Source organism: Falco punctatus (genome assembly GCF_963210335.1).
Source record: "Falco punctatus genome assembly, chromosome: 10".
Classification (NCBI taxonomy): Eukaryota; Metazoa; Chordata; class Aves; order Falconiformes; family Falconidae; genus Falco; species Falco punctatus.
In genome coordinates, this window is record NC_137590.1 from 21953873 (window position 1) to 21974834 (window position 20962).

The 20962-nt window shown below is 40.0% G+C and overlaps 1 protein-coding gene across 5 annotated transcripts in view; it reads left to right on the forward strand.

The window, feature by feature from the left end:
* The window catches only part of NAV2 (neuron navigator 2), a 266799-nt gene that overhangs the window by 164556 nt on the left and 81281 nt on the right, over positions 1-20962 (forward strand). For all 5 annotated transcript variants that reach the window (XM_080405389.1, XM_080405385.1, XM_080405386.1 and 2 more), the window contains 2 exons: positions 1924-2313; positions 12663-12785. In XM_080405389.1, the coding sequence (XP_080261515.1) occupies positions 1924-2313; positions 12663-12785 (513 nt within the window). The remainder of the gene's footprint in view (positions 1-1923; positions 2314-12662; positions 12786-20962) is intronic.

Here is a 20962-nt window from a genome sequence, read left to right on the forward strand (position 1 = left end):
TATAAGAAAATGGAAGTCATTGTGGTCTTACTTTTACATCTCTTGGATCTGGCTGGGTTGTATCGAGATTAACACTGGCAGTGAAAGATACTGATCTTGTGCTTCTTGTCTTTAAAGCACAGATTGTGAATCATGTTCATTGTTTATTGAGATATATGATGGGTAATTGATGGTGGTGGGTTGTGTATAGAATCAAAGGTGGAGAATGATTAGTGCTTGTTAAATGTGTTGGGTGATGTTTGAATATAGGTTACAGTTCAAAAAGTTTCTTCATCTTACTCTTGAACAACTTCAGTGCATGACACCACTCTCCCCCAATGTGTAATATTTTGTTTAAAAAAGCAGGTGAACTATGCTTGACCCACGTTATCAAGTGCATAACTTGAATTCCTGGCCAATCTTTGGACAAACAAATTTTTCTAATATTCTTAGTCATCCATGTATATAACTGCTTTTTCTTTGTAAAGCAACGTTTGGAAATTTCAGCAATATTTAAGATATGCTCTAAATAAATAAAGACTTTTAAACATTCTGTGACTTGTATCTTCTCAATGTTGAACAGGAGGCCTGGGAGAATAAGCTGTTTGTCCCCTGCTGAGGTCGGGGTCCTAGTTAGAGCTCAGTGCTTTATGGACTCCAGCCCTAAATGAGTTCATTGGGAGAACATTTTGTGTTTTGGCTTTGTATCTAAAACTGAGGCAGAGCTTGCAGAGATGAACTCCCCATGCTATTTTTCTTTTCAAATTTCAATTAATGTGACTGCTTGTTGTGATTTAATTACTATAACCGGAGGACACATAGGTTTTTGCAGCATCCATGTGACATTATATTGTGAATAGTACAATGCTGCTTATTTTAACAATTATCCACAATAATAAAAAAAAAGTAACACTGTTGAGCAGGAAAGGAAAAGAGGAGTGCATGTGGGTAAGACAAGTTGCAGCTATGGATTAACTGCAAATAAATCAGCTGCCACTAAGCTGCGAGCGTTCATTGTGTAGCCTTGCAATCTATACCTGAAATCTCATGCTGTAGCAGTCCCATTTTTAAGGTTCCATATAGCAGTCTACATTTAGTCAAACGCACTTATTTTTTGAAGCACATTGGAAACTACTTTTGACACCAATGTCACTACTGAGATAAGTGGTCGCAGCATTCTCAGACTGTATGCAGGCCGTACTAGCAATACTGTTGGAAAGGATAAACATATTCACACACGTGAGATGCGGAAAATGAAAGATTTCATGTAGCTGACGCTTGTCAAAAACTATATTTACAGGCTGTGACCTCAAATGCTTTGGTAACCAGAGCTCTGTATAAATATTAGCAATATTTTGAAAAATATATTCAAATCATAAGTATATAAAATGCGTTTTGAAAAATAAATTTTGTTTTACTTTTTTATTATTTTTTTCATTTAATCCTTTCCACAGTGTAAAAATAGCTACCACCTTGGTGCTGAACACATCTCCAGAGTATTAGGGCTTTCATGAATGCAGGCAAAAAAAGAAAATATATCAGAAAAATAGTCCTTGAGTTGGTTTTCCCTTTAGTCAGCTTAATATCCTACTCCCTTGCTCAGAGTGGCAAAACGGTGGTATCACAGAGTTATAAATGATTTAACATGAAGAAGTTATGCTTTCATACTGTGGATAATCCATTAAAAAGTTCCTGCTTAAGTCTTCTAATATATATATTGAACACTTGGCAGCCTGGGTGCAAGACTATCATTATTTAAGAACAGTGTTGGAGGAATGGACCTAACTGTCTCCAGGCATCGTAGCAGGTAAATTCTGTCCATGCTGTCACTTAGGGTCTGTAACTTGCTGAGTGTTCAGGGTGTAGGGTCTTGCAATCACCTGAAATCCCACGGCACTCCATGTAGCTGGCTGCATTTAATCAAATGCATTTCTGTTTTTTAAGCACATTGGAAACTACATTTGACACCAATGTCACTACCGAGATAAGCGGCCGCAGCATCCTGAGCTTGACGGGACGACCGACCCCCTTATCGTGGAGACTGGGGCAGTCCAGCCCTCGCCTGCAGGCAGGCGACGCTCCATCGATGGGAAACGGGTATCCTCCGCGAGGGAACGCCAGCCGCTTCATCAACACAGAGTCGGGACGTTACATGTATTCGGCACCTTTGCGGAGGCAACTGGCGTCTCGCGGCAGCAGCGTCTGCCACGTGGACATCTCGGACAAGGGAAGTGACGAAATGGATCTGGAAGGCATCACCATGGATGCCACCGGCTACATGAGCGATGGTGATGTGCTGGGCAAGAATATCAGAGCTGATGACATCACGAGTGGGTAAGTGCTTTTACTTCGCAAATACTGTACTTCGTGTGGCTCTTCAGTTGCATTTAATGATGCTGTATTCCTCTGATTATTTGGAGGAGGAAAAAAACCACACCAACAAACGCAAAGATATTCTGCTAGTTCTAATAAGTGTTTGGAGGGACAGCTCGTTATTATAGTTAATTTCGTCAGTGGGATTTAAGCACGTGCTGTAAGTTTTATGTGCATATGAAGAAAATATTCCTATATATGAACATACTCTAGCACATAGGATGAAATGTTTCCTTGCAGCAGGGTTCCTTGCGGGCGTCAGACACATGCTGCAATATGCATTTACGCCGCAAGATGGCGAGTGAGGCGTGTCCTGTACCTGGCTGAACCCTTTTCTGAACTTCTGGGGACGGTTCACTGGAAGGAAATCAGTTCACATCTCTGTGTCGGGTAAAATAGTCGTACGCGCAAAATAAAGTCTAAAGAACACGTTAGTGTGCAGAAATGTGAACTGACAGACAGTTATCAACAAGGTATTACATCAACATTTTACTTCTGCCATGACTGGAAAACAGCATTTGCTCTTTATTCCAGGATCAGCATTCCGTTCAATATGTCCATTTTCAATTCCTGCTAGAATGGTCATTTTTTTTCTTAGCTCGAGTATATCAGCATTAGATTGATGTCAGAACTGATCTTTGAGATGTAAATGGCATATTTATTTCTGCGGCAGCCTTTTCCCTGTCTGGCTATCTTACATCCTTTGCTTTTCTCTAGCTTCTTTATAAGTGACATTTCTTGTAGCATTGGCTTATTTGGAAGATTTAGGGCCTCTTACTGAAATAGAAAGCTGGAATCCAGCTGCTGCTTTGTTACTAACGTAACCAATCCAGTTATGCAATCTGGAAATCTGTGAATATTTGGGTGTTTTCACATTGTCCTTTTTGAAAAGTTGGACACTTTCTTTCTAATTCTTTGTTAGAGAAGCATATAATAAAGAAGCTGATGCAATACCCAGTATAAAATGCTATTTCAAATAAAGCACCAGTAGCTGCTGCTGCATTGATAATGCATTGTATCCTAAAGCACAAGTAGTGCCATGTTTTCTATAGAACACCAACAAGTGTCCCTGACAGAATTGTGTCAGTTCAGGCTTCTGCTGCTCATAACCTAGGGGAGCCCCAGTCTTTGCAGATCTTTACTTTGGGTATAAAGTTCAGAGTCCAGGTTGATGAAAAGGAATTAATAAGAAAGCTGTTGAGTTTATGAATGATGTTTCAGGGACATCCGTGCCTTCGTTCATCTGTGTATAGTTTCCTTTTCTGTGTCTTATCTGGTGATCCTGTAGGGTAAAAAATGGAAGTCTCCACAGTCTGAAAATACAAGAGTGCTCTTTAGATTCTGGGTCTAAGGAACTAACAATGTAATAAAATATTTTTGCCAGTTTGTGGAGAGTAATTGTGTGTAGAGATTCCCTGAGAAGGCTGTATTGCAGTATTGAATTGCAATAACGGCATTGGACATAATCCCAATATTAACTTTGGTGAATCTCCACTGACATCTAATAATGCTGGATTGCCATCCACAGTATTGATGAGATATTTGGTAGCCTGTTTTCTAAGTTATCTTCCCCAATGTCAATTTATTCCCAATAATAAGAGAACAGGATAGCATTGCATCTTTGTGGGAGAGGAATAATACATCACTTAGAAATCTGGGAGGTTGCTTGTAAAGAAAGCATCCGTGTGGCTTGCTGCAGCCCAGATCTCTGAGATCAGTGTTAGGGCGAACAGGCCCGATACTTCCAGAAACTGAGTTACAGTATGTGGAAGGCAGCACAAGAGGGCATTTATAGCATGAATAGCTCTTTATTAGCTGGTATGTGTTTCACTTTGTCATTTTGCAGAATTGCTACAATCCTGCAGTCTGAAAACCTTGGATCTGTGTTTTCATTGGCAAACCGATAGGGAAGGAAGCCAAAATATTTGTTACAGCCAAAATAAATCCAATAGCCAAGATAAACTATTTTAGCCCTGTGATCCTGATGCTTTCTCTGAAATGTACTGGGTCATGGGAAGTTTCATTTGGCCTCCTTTAGCGAGGCTGCTCAAGCAGAGCTCTGGCAGACACCGGGATTACTTTCATAGGGTTAGAAAGAGTATCTTTTCCGAACGGGCAGAAGTTATCTCTCAAACAAAGAAAGTCTCCAGGGGGTGGATCAAAGGTAAGAATTTGTCTTATTGTGGGAGCTAAAACATCAACTGAAGGACAAAGCAACAGGTCTAGGGTATGTGTGAGGTGGGCAGGACGCACCCCACGCACCTCCTGCCGTGGCTGGCGGAGCTCGAGGCGTCAGAAAGGGCACCCTGGAGCCCAGAACTGCCTCCCCTGTCCACCCTAAAGATTGTCCCAGGTGGGGACATGCTCTTGTGGCTTCTGGGGTATTTTTCAGAAGGTATGGTCCACTTCAGTCTCCCTCTGGCTACTAACACACACATTCCTACCTCTTTTTGGCCAGTTCCCCGCTGCCCACCTCCCCCTTTCCTCCATTCTCTCTAATGAGATGTAGAGCTGATTTCCTTTTTATCTGTCCTTGAAATGGACCAACAGAGCTGTTGATCAGAAAGGCCTTTTAAAATTCTTTTATCTTAATTTAATTAATCCTCTGCCCCTGTTTTCATTGCCCTAGTGTGCAGATTTCTATGCAGAATTAACAGTGTGGATATACCGATTGGTGCTGGTCACAAATTTTCTAAGGAAATAGCTCTGGGTCCGCAGACGCAGCTTGTCAAAACACTCCTTTGCAGAAGCATGGCTGTTCCAGCTACCTTCTAACAAAATGTAGATTTGATGATTTGACAGCTCAGCCACCCCAGAGCCTGAACGTTGAGGCAGGGCAGATGTAAGTGGCCCCATGCGTGGACCATGGGTCTGCTGTGGGGCATGCCCAGCTCATTTTTTTGTGTGTATCTCATTAAGGAACGTTACCTAGTGACTCATACCTCGCCTAGCCCGCTGAGCAGTGAACTGCTCCCTCAGCTATTAGGTGAGGACAGCAGGGCTCAGCCTGCATGCAATGTTCAGGGGCCCTGGGCTAAGATTCTCCTTGCAGTAGCCTCCCACAGGCGCAGTGGCTGTTAGGGGCAGGGGTAGGACTTTTAACCATTTTATTAACCTCTGCTTTTATTTGGCGCTTTGGGGTCAATACGTTCCCATTACAGATCTCTATTTTCCTCTTAATATGTTTGTGTGCATGATGCTCATGGGATGATTCCTTCTTCTTTATTCAACCCTTTATGCTCCTTGGGGATCTTTCTACAAGCATTACAAGCAGGTGAATTTGTAATGTGGATGAAAGGATGCTAAAAGGGAGAGAGCAGGCCACTATGGGCTGGGGAATCAGGTTTTACCCCCTGCTTCTGCTCAGGTCAGTCAAACCCACACAAAAGCTTTGTGCCCGAGGTAGAAACCATCTTTGTGGTGCAGAGGCCTGTCTACCTTTGAGTAACATCGACCAAAACGATCATTGAAGGAAGAGTTCTGTTGTCAGCTGAAATTTAGGAGTTATATCTTTCAGGAGGCAAAGAAGAGTTTGATATGAAGAGCTGAAATTGAGCACTGATTTCATTTAACGTTGATGGGTAACTTTATTTGTAGGATTCTTGCGGCTCAGTTGCTTAATTTTCTTCTGTGTGTCAGTCAGACAGACAGAGATCTTTTTCAGATGTCAGGCTCATGTGTGGCGTAACAGACCTTCACTTGGGCTAAGGTTTTAGAGAAAGGAAGGGAGGACTATGCAGCTTACCGCTAATGAGAATTTGTTCTTGCTAACAGTAGTTAAGAGGAGCCGTTTCTTTCTGAGGTGTCTGCAGCAGGAGTGGTTGCTGCTCCAGGTAACGCGTGGCTAGCTAGGAATCAAGAGCGGCTGAGCTAATCGTGGTCTGCATGAGAACCTGCTCACCCTGTACGCTGAATCAATGCTAGCAGTAGTCTTTTCTGACCTATTTTTTGCCATGGAAAAAAAATACGTGGTTGTGGTAGTTCGGTTTTGGGGTTTTTGTACACTTTGACTTAGTGGGTTAGACATTTTACTAGACACTGCTCTTTAAATGGTATGATGGTGTGGTAAGATTTCATCTAAATACAGTGAATGGGTAAAATTGCATTCCTTATACGGCTACAACACTTCAACATGACTAAGAATCATTAGGAGGTTTATTTTATTTTTCTTCTCTGGGCAGAGTGTTTATTTGAACTGCCTTCTGTCTTGCTAGAATTGGCTTAGATTTTGATCTTTTCAGCATTGCAGAAGAGCAGCTATATGTGGCAAACAGATAATTTGCACAAATAATGAAGAGGTCAGGCAAGCAAACGCAAAATTTTTACTTTTTATAAAAAGGTATTAGGAAACCTTGACTTCTGACTTCTTAGTGAACTCTGTTGAAGCTGGCGCAGAACTAGCTTTTGGATTTAAAGACAGCTATGGTGCTGTGAGAGTCAAAAGAAAAAATTATGGCAATGTTTAAATCAAACTAATAGTCTTACTCCAAGAATCATACTTAAACATCTTTACAGGAGACATGTCTAGAGTATAACATTAGTATTGTCAATATTATTAATGTTCTATATTATTTAAATAGTCTTAAATATGGCATTCAGTTCAGGAGTAGTTCTGGTGTCAGCTTCATCAATAAAACAGTGTTTGATTATTTATTACAAATGAAACCTCGAGTAACATGCTGTCATAGAACTTTTCTTGCAGTGTAGGCTTCGGCACAGGAAGACACCATAGGCCTGTAAGTCCGAACCTTAGAGATCAGCTGGAATTGAGCTTTTTGTTCGGTGTTAAGTGAGAAGAGCCACTTTAGGTCATATGTACTGTTTGTCAGTAAAACAAACTCACAAGTTGTGGTGTGTTGTATTTTTTGCTTACTCGTACGTACTCTGCTATTGTCAGTGACTACCAAAATACCATTTAATGGCCATTTTCCCACTCTGGACTTTTCTGTAATAAACACCTCATTTAACTGCTGCTTCAGCACCAACAGGTTTTGTAACTTGAGCAAAAGACAGCTTCCAAAGGACAGAATAGGGTCCCACTCTGGGGCTAGCCAGCAGAGGGGGATGCAGTCATACACACTTTGTCGATATGGATCATCTGCAGGAAAGGAGTAGGCATGAGGGAGCCGAAACTTGCTGTGGAGTAACTCTTCCCCCACTGCTGATCCTGCTGGGAAGCTGCTGGGAAGGTTGGTCACACACCGTTCCTCTCCATTCAGTTCATTCCTTTCATTCAGTAGTTTGTTAATTGCAGGTAGTTACTAATTGTTAGCAAAAGTCTATTGAATTATAAATTATAGACTGCCTTAAATATAAAATTAAATTTTAAATGCAATGAACAATAGGTTTGTAGTTTTATGAACCTGAAAGGTAATATTTGGTCTAATGTTAGGGATTTGGGCATTGTATTAGCAGTCCCAGCCTGAAAGTTCAGGACCTAATCTTGTTCCTCAATGCCTTTGTTGAAATTCACGTGGATCAAAGAATGGAATTTAAACCAGCCATGGGCTTGTAAACGGGATATATATTGAACCCTTTGGTCAGAGAGATCAAGTATTGTGCCGATGTGGTGGGCGTTGTAACAGAGTGGGCAGGTGAGAATAACAGGTGGAAAGACTTTGGGGGGAAACACAGGGAAAGATCATACAGTCTAATTCCAATAACATGATGGAAAATGCAGGCTAAATTCATATTAAACAAAGAATTTTGGCATTGCCATCATGCTGCCGTTAGGCTGGCATTTCTTTTTAAGTCAGATTTAGAATATATTCAGAAATAGAATATATTGTTCTTGGTTGAAATAACAGGATCATTTTGATCACATTTCTTGTATTTCAGAAAAAGCAGTGGAGAATGTTCTGCTGGTGGTGTTTAGTAACTGGCAAAGTTAGACTCCTTCTTTGATACTCAAAGTGTTAAGCCTCTTGATCTCATTTAACTGACTGTAATGATGAGGCAGATGAAGCCTAGCATAAATAAATGTTTAAAGGAAAACATTAAGGATAACAGTGTTACTGCTGCAGCTAAAAGAGAACGCTTTTGTGTGTCAAAGCGGATGTTGATGCACAGAATAGTCCAAATGCTGTAATTCCTGCAAGGTTTTTGTTTCTTTAAGTTTCAAGGGCTTGGTTGCTGGGCAAGTCTTCAGCCAGGAGGCACGTGGGCAGCTGTTTCCAAACCAACCTTGAATCCAAAGCACCAAGAGGAAGGCAGGAGCACCTGGGCTGCCAGAGTCAGCACCAGCTTTTGGGCACTGTCCTGCTTTTGCTGCTGTCCTGCTTGTGGGTTTGGGATTATGGAGCCGTGTGATGCTGAGCAGATCAGGGTAGGCTTGCCCCGTCTGTTGGGTGCTGCTGACTTACCTGCTGCTCCTTCTCTTCGTAGTGCTTCAGTAAAGACTGCCTGTCCCTTGGCTATCTATTTTCAAAATTGGAAAATTCACATTCATACGTTAAGTAGTGAAATGAATATATATGAAGTGGTAGAGTTGTCAGACCATAAAAGTAGGTGTGCTGTTGGCTGGCTGTGTACATGGCTAAGTAGGGAGTGCGGACAGAAGTCAAGTGACTCAGACCGCTGGATTTTACTGATCCCTGGCATAACCCGTTCCTGCTTCTTCAGCGTGCCTTGCAGGAAAGGGAAATAAATCACTTCAGCATCAGAAATACCCTAAAAATATTGCACTTGGAAGCACTTATTACAGCAGTCAAAATTTCAGAGGCACAGAAAGGGTGTATTTGGCTAAAGAAAAGAGAAGTTTAAAGGTCCAGGTTGTCCAGGGAACTCCAAAGCAAGTTACTTTATGCCTCTAATACAGGGCAGGGAGCCACCTTCTTACAGAAGAAAAGTGTCACCTAGAAAGTGGGCTGTAAGTTCCAGTTGTCTGTTAGAAGTGCATAATACTGCTCTTGTTTAACCTGAGCCTTTTCAAATTCAAAGAAAATTGGATAATTTTGTTTCCCTGCTGCTGAAGAGTGAAACTGTAGCGATGAGTATTAAGCATTAATTCCTGAAAAATATTAGAAACTTCTTTTTAACCAATGTCATCACTGTCTCGTCCATTCGCTAAGTGTTTCTATATTCAGCTTCATTAAAGCAATCAATCCCCATGGGCTGTTGGTACCATTCCTAAAGCATCTGAGCTATTAATTTTTTTGAACAAGTAGAATTTGTGCATCTGTATAGAAGTCACAGAGTCTGGATACTACGCATTTTCCCAGATCATATATATAAACTTTCTTCTTTTGGGGCAGGTAGTACTTCAGAGTACTTGTTTGTGCCCTGAATCTGCTTGCAGAATTATTATGATTCATGATTCTAGCAAGGCATCTAGTACAAGTTTGTCATGTTCTTTGATTAGAAAAGTCAAAGATACTGCACCTAATCGATAACCAGCCTAATCAAATTGTTTGGGCTGTGTTCATAAAAGCAAGATGGTTTCTGAGAATTATTGCAGAGAATTTTTTTTTTCATATATTTTCACATGTATTTATTGCAAATGCATTTTTCTTGACAGAATTTAGAAGCTAGTACCTTTCCTTCTTTCACCTCAGGGTTGCATGCAGGACTTCAGGCATCATTGGTTTTGGCATCTTTTTGGAATTAAACTTTCCTGGGTAGAGGACATTGTGTGTAATATAAATAGGATAAAGCTTTCAGTCTGTGATTACACAAACCTGTTTCGAAATACACAAATCTGTCTTGCGTTGTTCTGGCATGTGAGAAACTTGTCCTATTGGTATAGCAAGTACAAGTCATCATCTATGACTCTGCTTTTTTCCAGAGTCTTGCTTAGAAAAAACTCATGATCTACTTGTCAGCGATGGCAAAGGCATCCAGCTTCTGCTGACTTTATGTAAGATTTATGAGTGCTTAAAACCAATGAAAATCTGACTGTTAGTATTCAGTTTGATGCAATTGAAGAATTATTCTAATGTATCAGCTTGCTCTATGTAGAGGACGAGATCTGTTGATGCTAGTGAGAATGCTTTCCATTGACTTCAGTGTGGCTAACTCTTATGAGTAATGTATTTCATTTCACATATTCCAAGTAATAAGTATGGAGAGCAATCTATTTCAGCTGTAGTTGATCTATTTCTATCAAAGAACTAGTCATATGCCAGAAATCTGACAGCAAAGGCAAAAGCTGCATTTTCCAGTATGTGTGCAATGGAGACTCATACAGAAACATGTTCTGTGTGCAGACAAGTATCTGCAATAAACCATTTAGCATATGCACATTAGATGTTTTTGCAGAAAGCTGTTTGCATGTTTGTATAACAATATGGTCTTAAGCTCCACTTTCTTTTCCCTTGCTTTTATTTTAGTAGCTTAAGGAAAAAAATATTCTTCCATGATAAAGTATTTATAAACTGTGTCAAAGACAAGTTAGAACAGTAGACCTAAGGCAAATTCCACACAGTGCAACTGCTCCTCTTGCTTCTTACAGTCTTTGTTTATGAGTTTGGAGAATTGTGTCCCCACAGGTTAGCTGAACGGAGAATACTCCTGTGTCTGACTCGTTGGGCTTAGCAACCTCTTTGTTAGACTCCCTGGAGAGACCCCATGGCTGTTCCTGGGAAGGCCCCATCAGATTTATATATACATCTAACTGAAATGCTAACCAGCAGATTGTGCAGGGCTTCTTGACTCTTACCAGTCCCATTTTTATAAATGTAGTCACCGAATTTGACTCGGGTAAAGTACATCTCTTGCAGCAGCATGTCGCCAGCAGAGGCATTGCTGGCTGCAGCTAGGACCATCTGTCCTTTCTTGCTGTGGGTGAGGGTGTCTTGCTGTTAGGGAACCAGCTCGGTGCCTTATTAAGCAAGAGGAAGCTATCCTGTGTGTCTGGAAACTGTCCTGCGGGCTGCTGGCGATTTGCTAAGAGTGGCTAAAGGATTAAGAGGATGCAATCCCATCAGCTCCTAACTCGGTGAGGTATGTTACGTGTCCAGCGGTATGCCTCAGACAGCAGCTGGGTTGCTCGAGCTGTTAAGAGTTATTTCAGTCTCAGGTGTGTGAAAATCTTTATGGCGTGTTTACACAGCTGTCAGTGCTGACGAACTGGTGGTGGTAGCACAGAGCTCACTCCATACCATTGGGAGGCAAATGGGACTTACCTTTCCAGTTTAAAGCTAGCTCGTGTATACCTGTGGCCACAAGTGCTTTAAGAAATGAAGCTAAACAAAGAGAAAAATCCTCCTGTTTTATTTTGACACTTGGAACTTGTTGACCTACTACTGTCATGAAATGCCATAAAATATTTTAAAGCGCTATTGAGATATTGATGTAGGGCAGCTGATGGAGAAGCTGTTCAAGAATGAAATACTGAAATTAAGCTGTTACTTCAGTCTTCCTAAATATTTTATTCATAATCCAAAGTGCTGGGTAGTTGTACAGTTTTTAAAATTTGGTTTCCTTGGTTACCACCACATCCTGAAGTTGTATTAGATGATGTCTGTTGCTGTCTGCATCAGCACAGATGTCAGCAAAAATGCTGGATGACAGAACCTGCATTATCGTGAGGGATTGTTCCTGCTGATCGACAACATCTACCTATTCTTCTCCACCATGTGTCATCTCTGTTCTATTTAAGATTCATTTTTTATTTGTCTGAACTACAAAGTAAGAAATGTGCTATCTTAGCAATTTGTGAAGGATCATATATACACCTGGCACTTCTTACTATCCAAGAGTAGTAACACTTTTTAAATGCGGATGTCTCTAGGTCACAGTTGCAGACCAAGTACAATGTAGGAGCCAAAACATAATTGAAAAAAACTTTTCATTCGTGCTGCAGCTTTAGTTTCTCACAATAAATCTTGGGATGCTTATTGTTCATGGATCACTGACGAAATCTATGTGATTTTTGTAGTTAACTTGTAAAAGGGCTGAGATTTCCATTGTATTGTTTTAGCCCACACAAAGTAGTTCAGAATGGTATCAACCATGCATTTTTTGGACAGGAAGGAGTCATTCATGATATCATCCACAAATATCAAATTACTTCCATCTAGGCATCCTTAATGAAAGTTAAGTATTCTTCCTTTGACACGGTTATATTGAAATTCAATTCTTATTGATGAGAGTGAGTGCAGGATGTAACAGAGAACGATGAGAGGCAAAAAATACCTCTATCTAATCAAGAATAAAGTTTTACTTGCTGCGTAGTTTGGGTAGTAGTTCTTAACTTAAAAGTAGGAAAATACCAATATACAGTTAAAAATGTGCAGAAGCTAGGAGCTCAAATAACACTTAAAACTTTTATCGTTTTACTAAACGTGACGTTTTGTTTTGCTGTTTTAAAGGTATATGACCGATGGTGGCCTGGGCCTCTATACACGAAGGCTAAACCGGCTGCCCGATGGCATGGCTGCAGTGCGGGAGACAATGCAGCGCAATACGTCACTGGGCCTCGGAGATGCTGACAGGTGAGGTCTCGTCCAGCAAATGCTTGCGTGTAACAGTGCGTTCGATTCACGCTGTGTCTAATACGGATTTGATCTCTAAGATGAAATAGCTTTAGGAATTCAGATTCTGAGTACATGGATATAAGCTTCTCCAGAGTATTTCAGATGTCAGGATAAATGCTGACTTGATGTCTTCGGATTGCTTTGCTGAAATCTTGTCTGGGTTTTTGTGGACAGGATGCAACACAAGAAAATGTAAAACTTCTATTTTTAATAGTGTTTGAACTAAAAAAGACTTCGTTCTCTTCTCATTTCCACTGATTCTTCAAAGTCGGATGATTCTGTTTGAACGGTCAAGGCCAAAGATCAAGAATTAGGGGACTGAAAATCCATGATTTATGGGAATATGATAATAAGGGAAGATGGGAGATGGACAGTAATGAGACTGTATTCTGTTAGAGCTGAGGTAAATGGGTTAAATACTTTTGCTTTTAATGGCATCAGCCTATAGCTGCTTCTTTTCCTTCCAAACCCAAAGCGTGGTGAGTGTTACTGTTGATGTAGTAAGTGAACCGTATCCTTTCCCTTCCGTGAGGGGCCCCTAAGTATGTACAAACCATGGATTTTGAAGTACAGGTTTGAACCAATTTCTGAACTAGGTTTGCGGGGTTTCTCTTTGTTTTGTTATCCATAGCTCTTTCCTGGGACATAACACAGCTGACTGAGTTTGATATGACTGATACTTTCTTAATAGTGATGCGTGGATTACTAGGGAAATACAAGTGATGGAGAATCTAGCCTTGTTTTCAAAGCAAGCCGTACTAAATTTGCTTTGGTGTTCTCTTGGTATTAGTAAAGAGCAGGATAGTGAATCTAAACAAAAGAACTAAAACCTCTCTGAGAATCTCGGCTCAGTTTCAGTTACTAAGCCAACATATGTTCGCCAGTTATAAAATAAAAAGTGCTTGCTCCTGGTTGACTGGGTGAAGGCATTGCCACCTGGTGATGCAATGGAGGAGTAATCAAGTGTCATCCTCATCTGTTGCTGTGTCTTCTGAACATTGTCACATTAACAGAAGCTATCCGTTTACAATACTGAATTGGTTGAATATAGATTATATTATTGTTTAAGTAACAGCCAGCTTTCTGGAGAGCTAGTAATACATTCCTCATCGTTGAATCCTTCCCCTCTCTGAAATATCAGATTTTCTGTGAAATATCAGAAATTCTGTGCTTGCAACACTTTTTCTTGGCATGTAAATTATTCTCACATTTTATTTGGTAACCTCCTTCCCTGAAGACGCCACACATCAGGGTGAATTACGTACATTCAACAAGAAAGAGTATTTGTGTGTTTAAATATATTCCAATTAGAATAGGACTGTGACACACTGAAATGCAATCCCGAGTTTAAGTCAATTGTTTCAGCTTTGAAAATCGTCATTCTTTCAGTTCACATGGAGGGGATGGACTTTACACACAATAAAGACTCTGTGGCTGGCAATTTAGCTGCAACATGGGATCACAGAAAAATTACCCTTGATCCCACATTTGGTGACATTACATTATTATGTGATGTTTTGATTTAGTCTTGTCTGTTTAGAATATAAGCCTACTCACCTTACACAGGCAATCAGAATTTTCTGACAACAGGGCAGTGACTTAAAAATCGCTCCACTTGGGTTGCTGGGTGATCATGACATGCAGTTTAAACAAAAACTTAATCTTGGTTTCAGCAGCAGTTTTCCAGGGTGCAAAATGGCGTAAGGAAAAGGAGTTAAATAAAACGGTGCAGTAATGAATTGCTTTCTTCATGCTGTGAATGGAGGCAACGAGCAGGATTGCTGAGTTTCTTTATTGGTACACCTAGAAAATTACATTTAACTTGTTCAAAGCAGATGTTAATTGAACGCATGGGAGAATGACTGTGAAAGGCTATGAACCTTGGAGTATAAAGTTAATCATTAAAAAGTTACCAGAGGAATTTTTGCAATATGCCTACTTGTTTAGTTTCTTGTGTTATTAATTGTAGAAGTTTAGTTGTGAAGCTTTTACTCGTTGGCTCTGCTAACATAAAGCACAGACCTTAGAAGGTCCATTTTCCCCTGCAGCAGGGAAATCCAAAGAAGGCAGTTTAATTTAATGCTTGATTGCAAGGTTAATGGAATCGTTGTACAACACAGCTGAGCTTATGTATTCACTTCAAGACAATTTGTGTTTGCATAGAACAAAGATATTTTTAGTGAAAAAGGCATTAAAAATGCCCTTTTTAAATTTTTTTTTGAGTTTATGTTTTATTTAATTTTTTTTTAAGGTTGCAGTTAGCCACCTATGATTTTGTCTCTTCCGTATGTATGGACTTGGTGTGTACCATGTGGTTGTTTAAATTGATTTCACATTGTCAGGTGTGGCTGCTTGATCTGAGACTAAATTCTGCCCTTACTTCCATATATGTAACTTGCATTTATGAGTACCTATAGGTAAGAAGGAAGAAATTTGAAACTTAGATATGGGTAAATCTTTCTGTAGTTGCTTACTTGTTCAACCTATTTTTCAGACAACATTATTCAGACCTGTGCTCAATTATCATATCCCTGTGAATAGGACAGGAGACTGTGTTAATGAATGTGAGCTTGTCAAGAGTAATTTTAATGCCATTATTAGGGCAATGTCTATATGACTTTTTAAAAAATCCTCAGTGATGAAGTGCTACTTCCGAGCATGATTAACTTGGATCATTTCACCTTACAATTTAATTTGAGGTTGCTTGAATTACATGTCTTTGCATAAGCGTGTAAGGCATCCAAAGGTCTTCCCAGCTTTCGACTCTTAAGGACCTTTCTCATCAGATGGCAAATTGCATTGCCTTGGTGCTTCCAACAGCTATGGCATCGGTGCGCTGCAGGTCAAACATGGCTCAGGTGCTGAGCGTGCTCTTGAAGGAGTGTTTCTGTATCACGGTTCAGATCTGTGCTGACTCTGGTAACAGTCTTGTCACACTGCTGGTTGAAAACAAGACCGTATTCAGTTTAACTCTTAGAAGAACTTGTAACTGCAACTGGCTCCTGGCACTCAGTAACAATTTGATAGTATTTTCTGCTTCTGGCAAGATTTTTGGGTAATCCCAGAGGAGACTGTAGAACCAGGAGAGGAGATGGACGAGAAAGAATTGTAAGTGAAGCAGAAACCAAGCATGGAGTCAGAGGACATTCCATGCGCAACACAGCTATCTCATTATTAATAATGAAGTCATTGAATGCAGATTTTTTTCAGATGCTGTGGTTTATAGTAATTTCTACAAAAGGTAAAGATTATGGTTTTCTAAAATAGCTGAAGAGTATAATTTTGCTGTTATTTTGCATTTTATAAGAACAGATTAAGGCTATTTATATGTCTCTTGGCTCTGGTAGTAGACAACATTTCACATTCATGCACGGAGTAAAACCCTTTGACTGGAATACGTTTAAATTCAATAGCTGCAATTTAATTTCTTGAATCCTGCTACAGTGATGAGATAACTAAAAAGATGAGTTAGAGTTAGGCGCTGGAGGGAGATTGTTGGATTGCCTTCATAACCATGGGAACTTGGATCACACTTCAGAAGAGCTGAAAAGCAAGTTGATGCAAGTCATCTAGTTGGGGGCAATGTTGGCCTGTTCTGAAAGGTGGGGATGAAGCAGATGTCACTGCTTTTGGAAGGAGGCAGGTTCCACTGAAAGCAGAATTACAGACAATGTGCTGATGAGTATCACATAAGAAGCTGCACCGAATTTTCTTCTTTTTAGCCTATTTGTAGTCTACTTTATCGTAGACAATAGGAAAACGCTACAATACTAGAAAAAAGAAAATGGAATTTTTTGTTAAGGTATTCTTTATGTAGTTTTGTAGTAGGATAAGATAGCTTTAAGTCCTGAACATGTATTTTCAGTTTTACTGAGACAGTGCACCTAAAATTAAATTAAGGTAGCTGCAGTTCCTGCCTTTGCAGGTGAGGAGTTAAGTCATCCATTCACAGAGAATATCCATTAGCAATACTACCCCATTATTACTCAACTCATCATGATTGTAGTTTTGCTGCTCTAGCAATGGTAGCATGATGCATAAGAAAAGGGGGAAAAGAGAAAATGTCTTTGGAATAGACACATAGACCAGATAGTCTTTGTTTTAAAATGTTAAAACAGGACTGGCTTATATCTTAAACTTCAGATGGGCCCAACTGTTGTAAAAACACATGGAAATAGATACTCCTGCATTGTAATCGCAGTGGAATTCCCATCATCTCCTTCCCCCGCAGCATCTCCTGTTCCTGCAGTGGTCCCTCAGGAGTGTTGACATAAGTGTTTGTGGAGTTACACAGTAAATGAACTTGCAGGGAGATTCATTCATCTGGTATTTTATGTGAGTGGGTTTGTGGAGGGAGGATGTCCGTTCTGTCAAGAGAAGGAATAACTGTATCCATTGAAATCATCTACAGACCTCAGATCTCCTCTAAGAAAGCTGTTGCCAAGCTGTTACAACTCTAGCAGGAGGATTTTGTGCCATCAGTTCACAGCTCCTTCACTTCAGAAAGCCCTGGCAATTGTTCTTGCATTCAGTTGTTACAATGAATTTATAAATTCTACTTTTACCATATTTTACGTTGCTAGGACAGTGGAGCACCCCTGTTTAAGGGTCTTACATACTAAATCTAAAAACAATCTAAAAGTCTCTAAATTGGTTTAAGGTAACATCAATCAAAAAGTAAGTGCCAACACCCAAGCTTTCATTGTTCGCTGTATCTTTGCTGTGTGTGAGTCACTGCAGTCGATAAATGTAGTGCCCACGTATAGTTGCTTAAGAGCAATGTCACAGGGCTGATGAAATTATTCATGCCTAACCAATCTACTCTGCTTGACCATCTGTTTGGATTTTATCACCAAGTTTGAAGAAATACTACTGCTTCTAAATATGCACGTTGTACCTTGGTACCTGTAGATACCTATCTCTGTCTTTGAAAGAGCCCACATTTATCTTGAAGAACTGACTCACAGAAACAGGGAAATTCACATTGCAAAGATTCTTTCAAGTTTATGGCATTGGAATCTGCTGATTAGAGCCACAATACCATATACTTTTATTTTCCAAGGAATCTTTTTACAAGCTGTAATCCAAAGTGGTTTTAGGTTACACAAAGTAATTGCAAAGTTAAGCAACAAATAGTAGTTGAAAGCAAAGGTATAGTAGCTATAGCCGAGGGCTAAAATTAGCAGTAACAAAAGGGGGGTAAAAAACCATTCTGCATTCAAACAAGGCAAGGTTAGTCAGGGGAAGCAATGTCTTTTGGCGGATTTGTTTCAGTGGGCTAAAGATGACAAACTTCTGAGCATGTAAGCTTTTCTTCAGGTCTAAAACAGAAGCAAGAATTTACATTACTAAACACAAGGTAAAGAACACTCGCTTTACATATACCAAGATGTATTAGTTTAGACTAACTCTTAAAGGCAGACAGTACCTACAAAGCAGAGGAAGATTTAGCAGGGAAAGTCATGATACGATGTTTCTGTGCTGTAGAAAAAAAGCAATTGCAATGTGTAATGTAAATTGTAATGTATAATGTAAATTGTAGTGTGTAATGTGGAGGGATTAACTGGGGAGAGGGAGCAAATTACAACAGGCTGTAAAGGCTGTCTCTTTATTGAATCTATGGTTTTTAATATCCACCAGAGTTGTTATTTTAATACTCTGGTTTATTCTTTGAAGATGCTTTATAGAACTCCCTTGAAGATGAGAAGGAAGAAGTTAGAGATGAAGTGGCTGTGTGAGAATTGCCCCCCTTGGGTAACCAGGTTTTTCTTAACTTTGTGGCTTGCACATGCATTCATTCAGTGGGTGCAGTAATGGGGGGTGGGGGGGGTGTTTCCTTTTTTTCCACACACATACTTTTGGGGATACATATGATACGCTGGATAAGGTATACTGTGTTCTGGGAAGTACTTCTGTAGGATTTGGTGATAGTGTCAGTTCTGTTTAGAGAAGCATGATGGAATGGGGCTATGTTGGGAAGTTTTGTTTGTTTCTTAGGCGTGGTCTAATTTTACTCATTGCATGATGGTCAGCAAAGAGTTTGCTTCCAACAGTCAACTTAGTGAGGCTGGGAGCTGTTTGAAGGCTAGAAAGAGTTTTGAGGAGGGAATGACTTAAGGAAGTAGATCATTTTTCAGCAGAGATTGGATTTGTTTAAAAATTTCTATCCAGGCTCTAGATGATCATATCATGTAGCACTAGCAGATGTATGATTGATGGGGAGCAGAGGGGTTGGTAATTGAAGCAGTTCTGTGCCTTAGTTAATTGACTCTTTGAAAAAGTACAATTCATTTTCCTGTGGGAGAGTCCCTTTTGCATGTATCCACGGCCACTAAAAAAGGCAGGGTTTACTGCAGTTAGGAGCTATGTGCACCCAAGAAGCCAAGAATGATCCTGTTCTCTTGTGACTAATACCTGGTTTAGTAGCTCTGCAGGCTGGCAAGGCAGTTGAGTGCAATTCTCCGCCTTTTTCAATAACTTCTTTCCAATGAGGACGTACAGTTCTACCACTTGACACTAAAAAGTAACCAACCAAGCCAAACACCCCACAGTTGCAAGCTGTTCCCTCCAAAACGGGTGGATTAGGCAATCTTCACGTGCTTGACTTGCTGAGAATTGCTTTTTTGCCTAGATGGAAACACTGAAAAGAGGCTGGATCTAGGCTTTAGGAACTGCATTTCTTGTTGAGACTTTTTTCCTCCTGTCATGCCACTTGCTTTTGTTGCTGTCATTCTGGGGGGTACTTACCCCTCTGCTTAAGCATCTAATTAAAATGCTTAAGCCAGGAGCCAAATTTCATTACAAAGCTAGTGGAAGGTGGCAGGTTGCCCTCGAGGGAGCAACTCATGGCAGAGTCAGAACTTTCTTGTTGCCTGTATTTTCCGATGTGGACAGTTTGTCAATTCCTCTAAAAGGTTGCACTGCAGCATGCATACAGGCAAAGGGAATTTAGCTTTTCCAGAATAGTGAATACGGATTCTGTGGAAACAGGAAAAACTGCCTAGGGATGGCAAAGTCATCATCCTGTACCACTGGAACTAGATTTTCCTGAAGTGACATTTCCTTTCATGCCCACCCACTCTATAAGTATAAAGTTGATCTAACTGCTGATTTGGAGGCTTTTCTGAAACCCTCGATATTTCTGGTTCCATTGCCAGAGATTAGCACTGTCTTCTCTGTTGTATGAAGTGGCTTTTAAAACACTTTAGGCATGTGGGAAATGAAGCTTGTATTCCAAGGGTAAACAAGATTGTAGATACAAAGACCATTTTGAACTGTATCAGGGGCTTTGTGCTTTGCATGACAAACCGAAGAATGTGAAATGCTTGCTGACATAGTGCAGACTTTGTTATTTGGTTTTCCATGTCGAATGGTAAGAGAGTCAACATAGTCTCACAACTGACCTACACCAGTAACCTCTGAGTTTGGGATTTGGAGATTGAATAGATAAAACTAATAGCAGACAGCTGTCAGATTCCAAAAGAAGGATCCCAGTTTGGGGCTCTGAGACGAGCTTGGAAGCTCATTGTGGCTGTAAAGCAGATTTCAAGACAGATGATGTATGTGTGTGTGTGTGTGTGTATATATATATATATATATATATAGTGTGTATTACTAAACATGTCATTACCATAAAATCTAAAGATTCTCCCATTGGTCTTTTTTTGCCCTTCTGAGTTTGTTCGGGCTTTGGAGTTGTCCAGAATAGTACATTTCATTACAATTTTTCATAATGTTTTTTTGCTTCTGTTCTACAGCTATGTATTCTCTTGTGATGATAATAATAGTCTATTAGTATTAGCTTACATGTCAATAGAAACATTAGTGTTAATAGTCAGGATCTAAGCTTTTTGTTTAGAGGCTGAATGTTTCCTTTAATTGTCTTGTTTGGAAAATGGTATCAGAACTGTGAGTCCAAATGTAAGGTGCACATGTCTTCCTGCACATTCATCTGAGCTTCGTTGAAGTTTTTTGTTTCTTTTGCTTTACTCTATTGATTACATTTATTGAATATTCAGTCATTTATTCCCAGTTTTGGGACAAAACTCCAGTGAAGAGCTTTCAAACATTGTAGTGCAGATGGGGTGAGGGGACACTCTGTATCATCAATGAGAACCCTCCAAGGAATGCAGGAT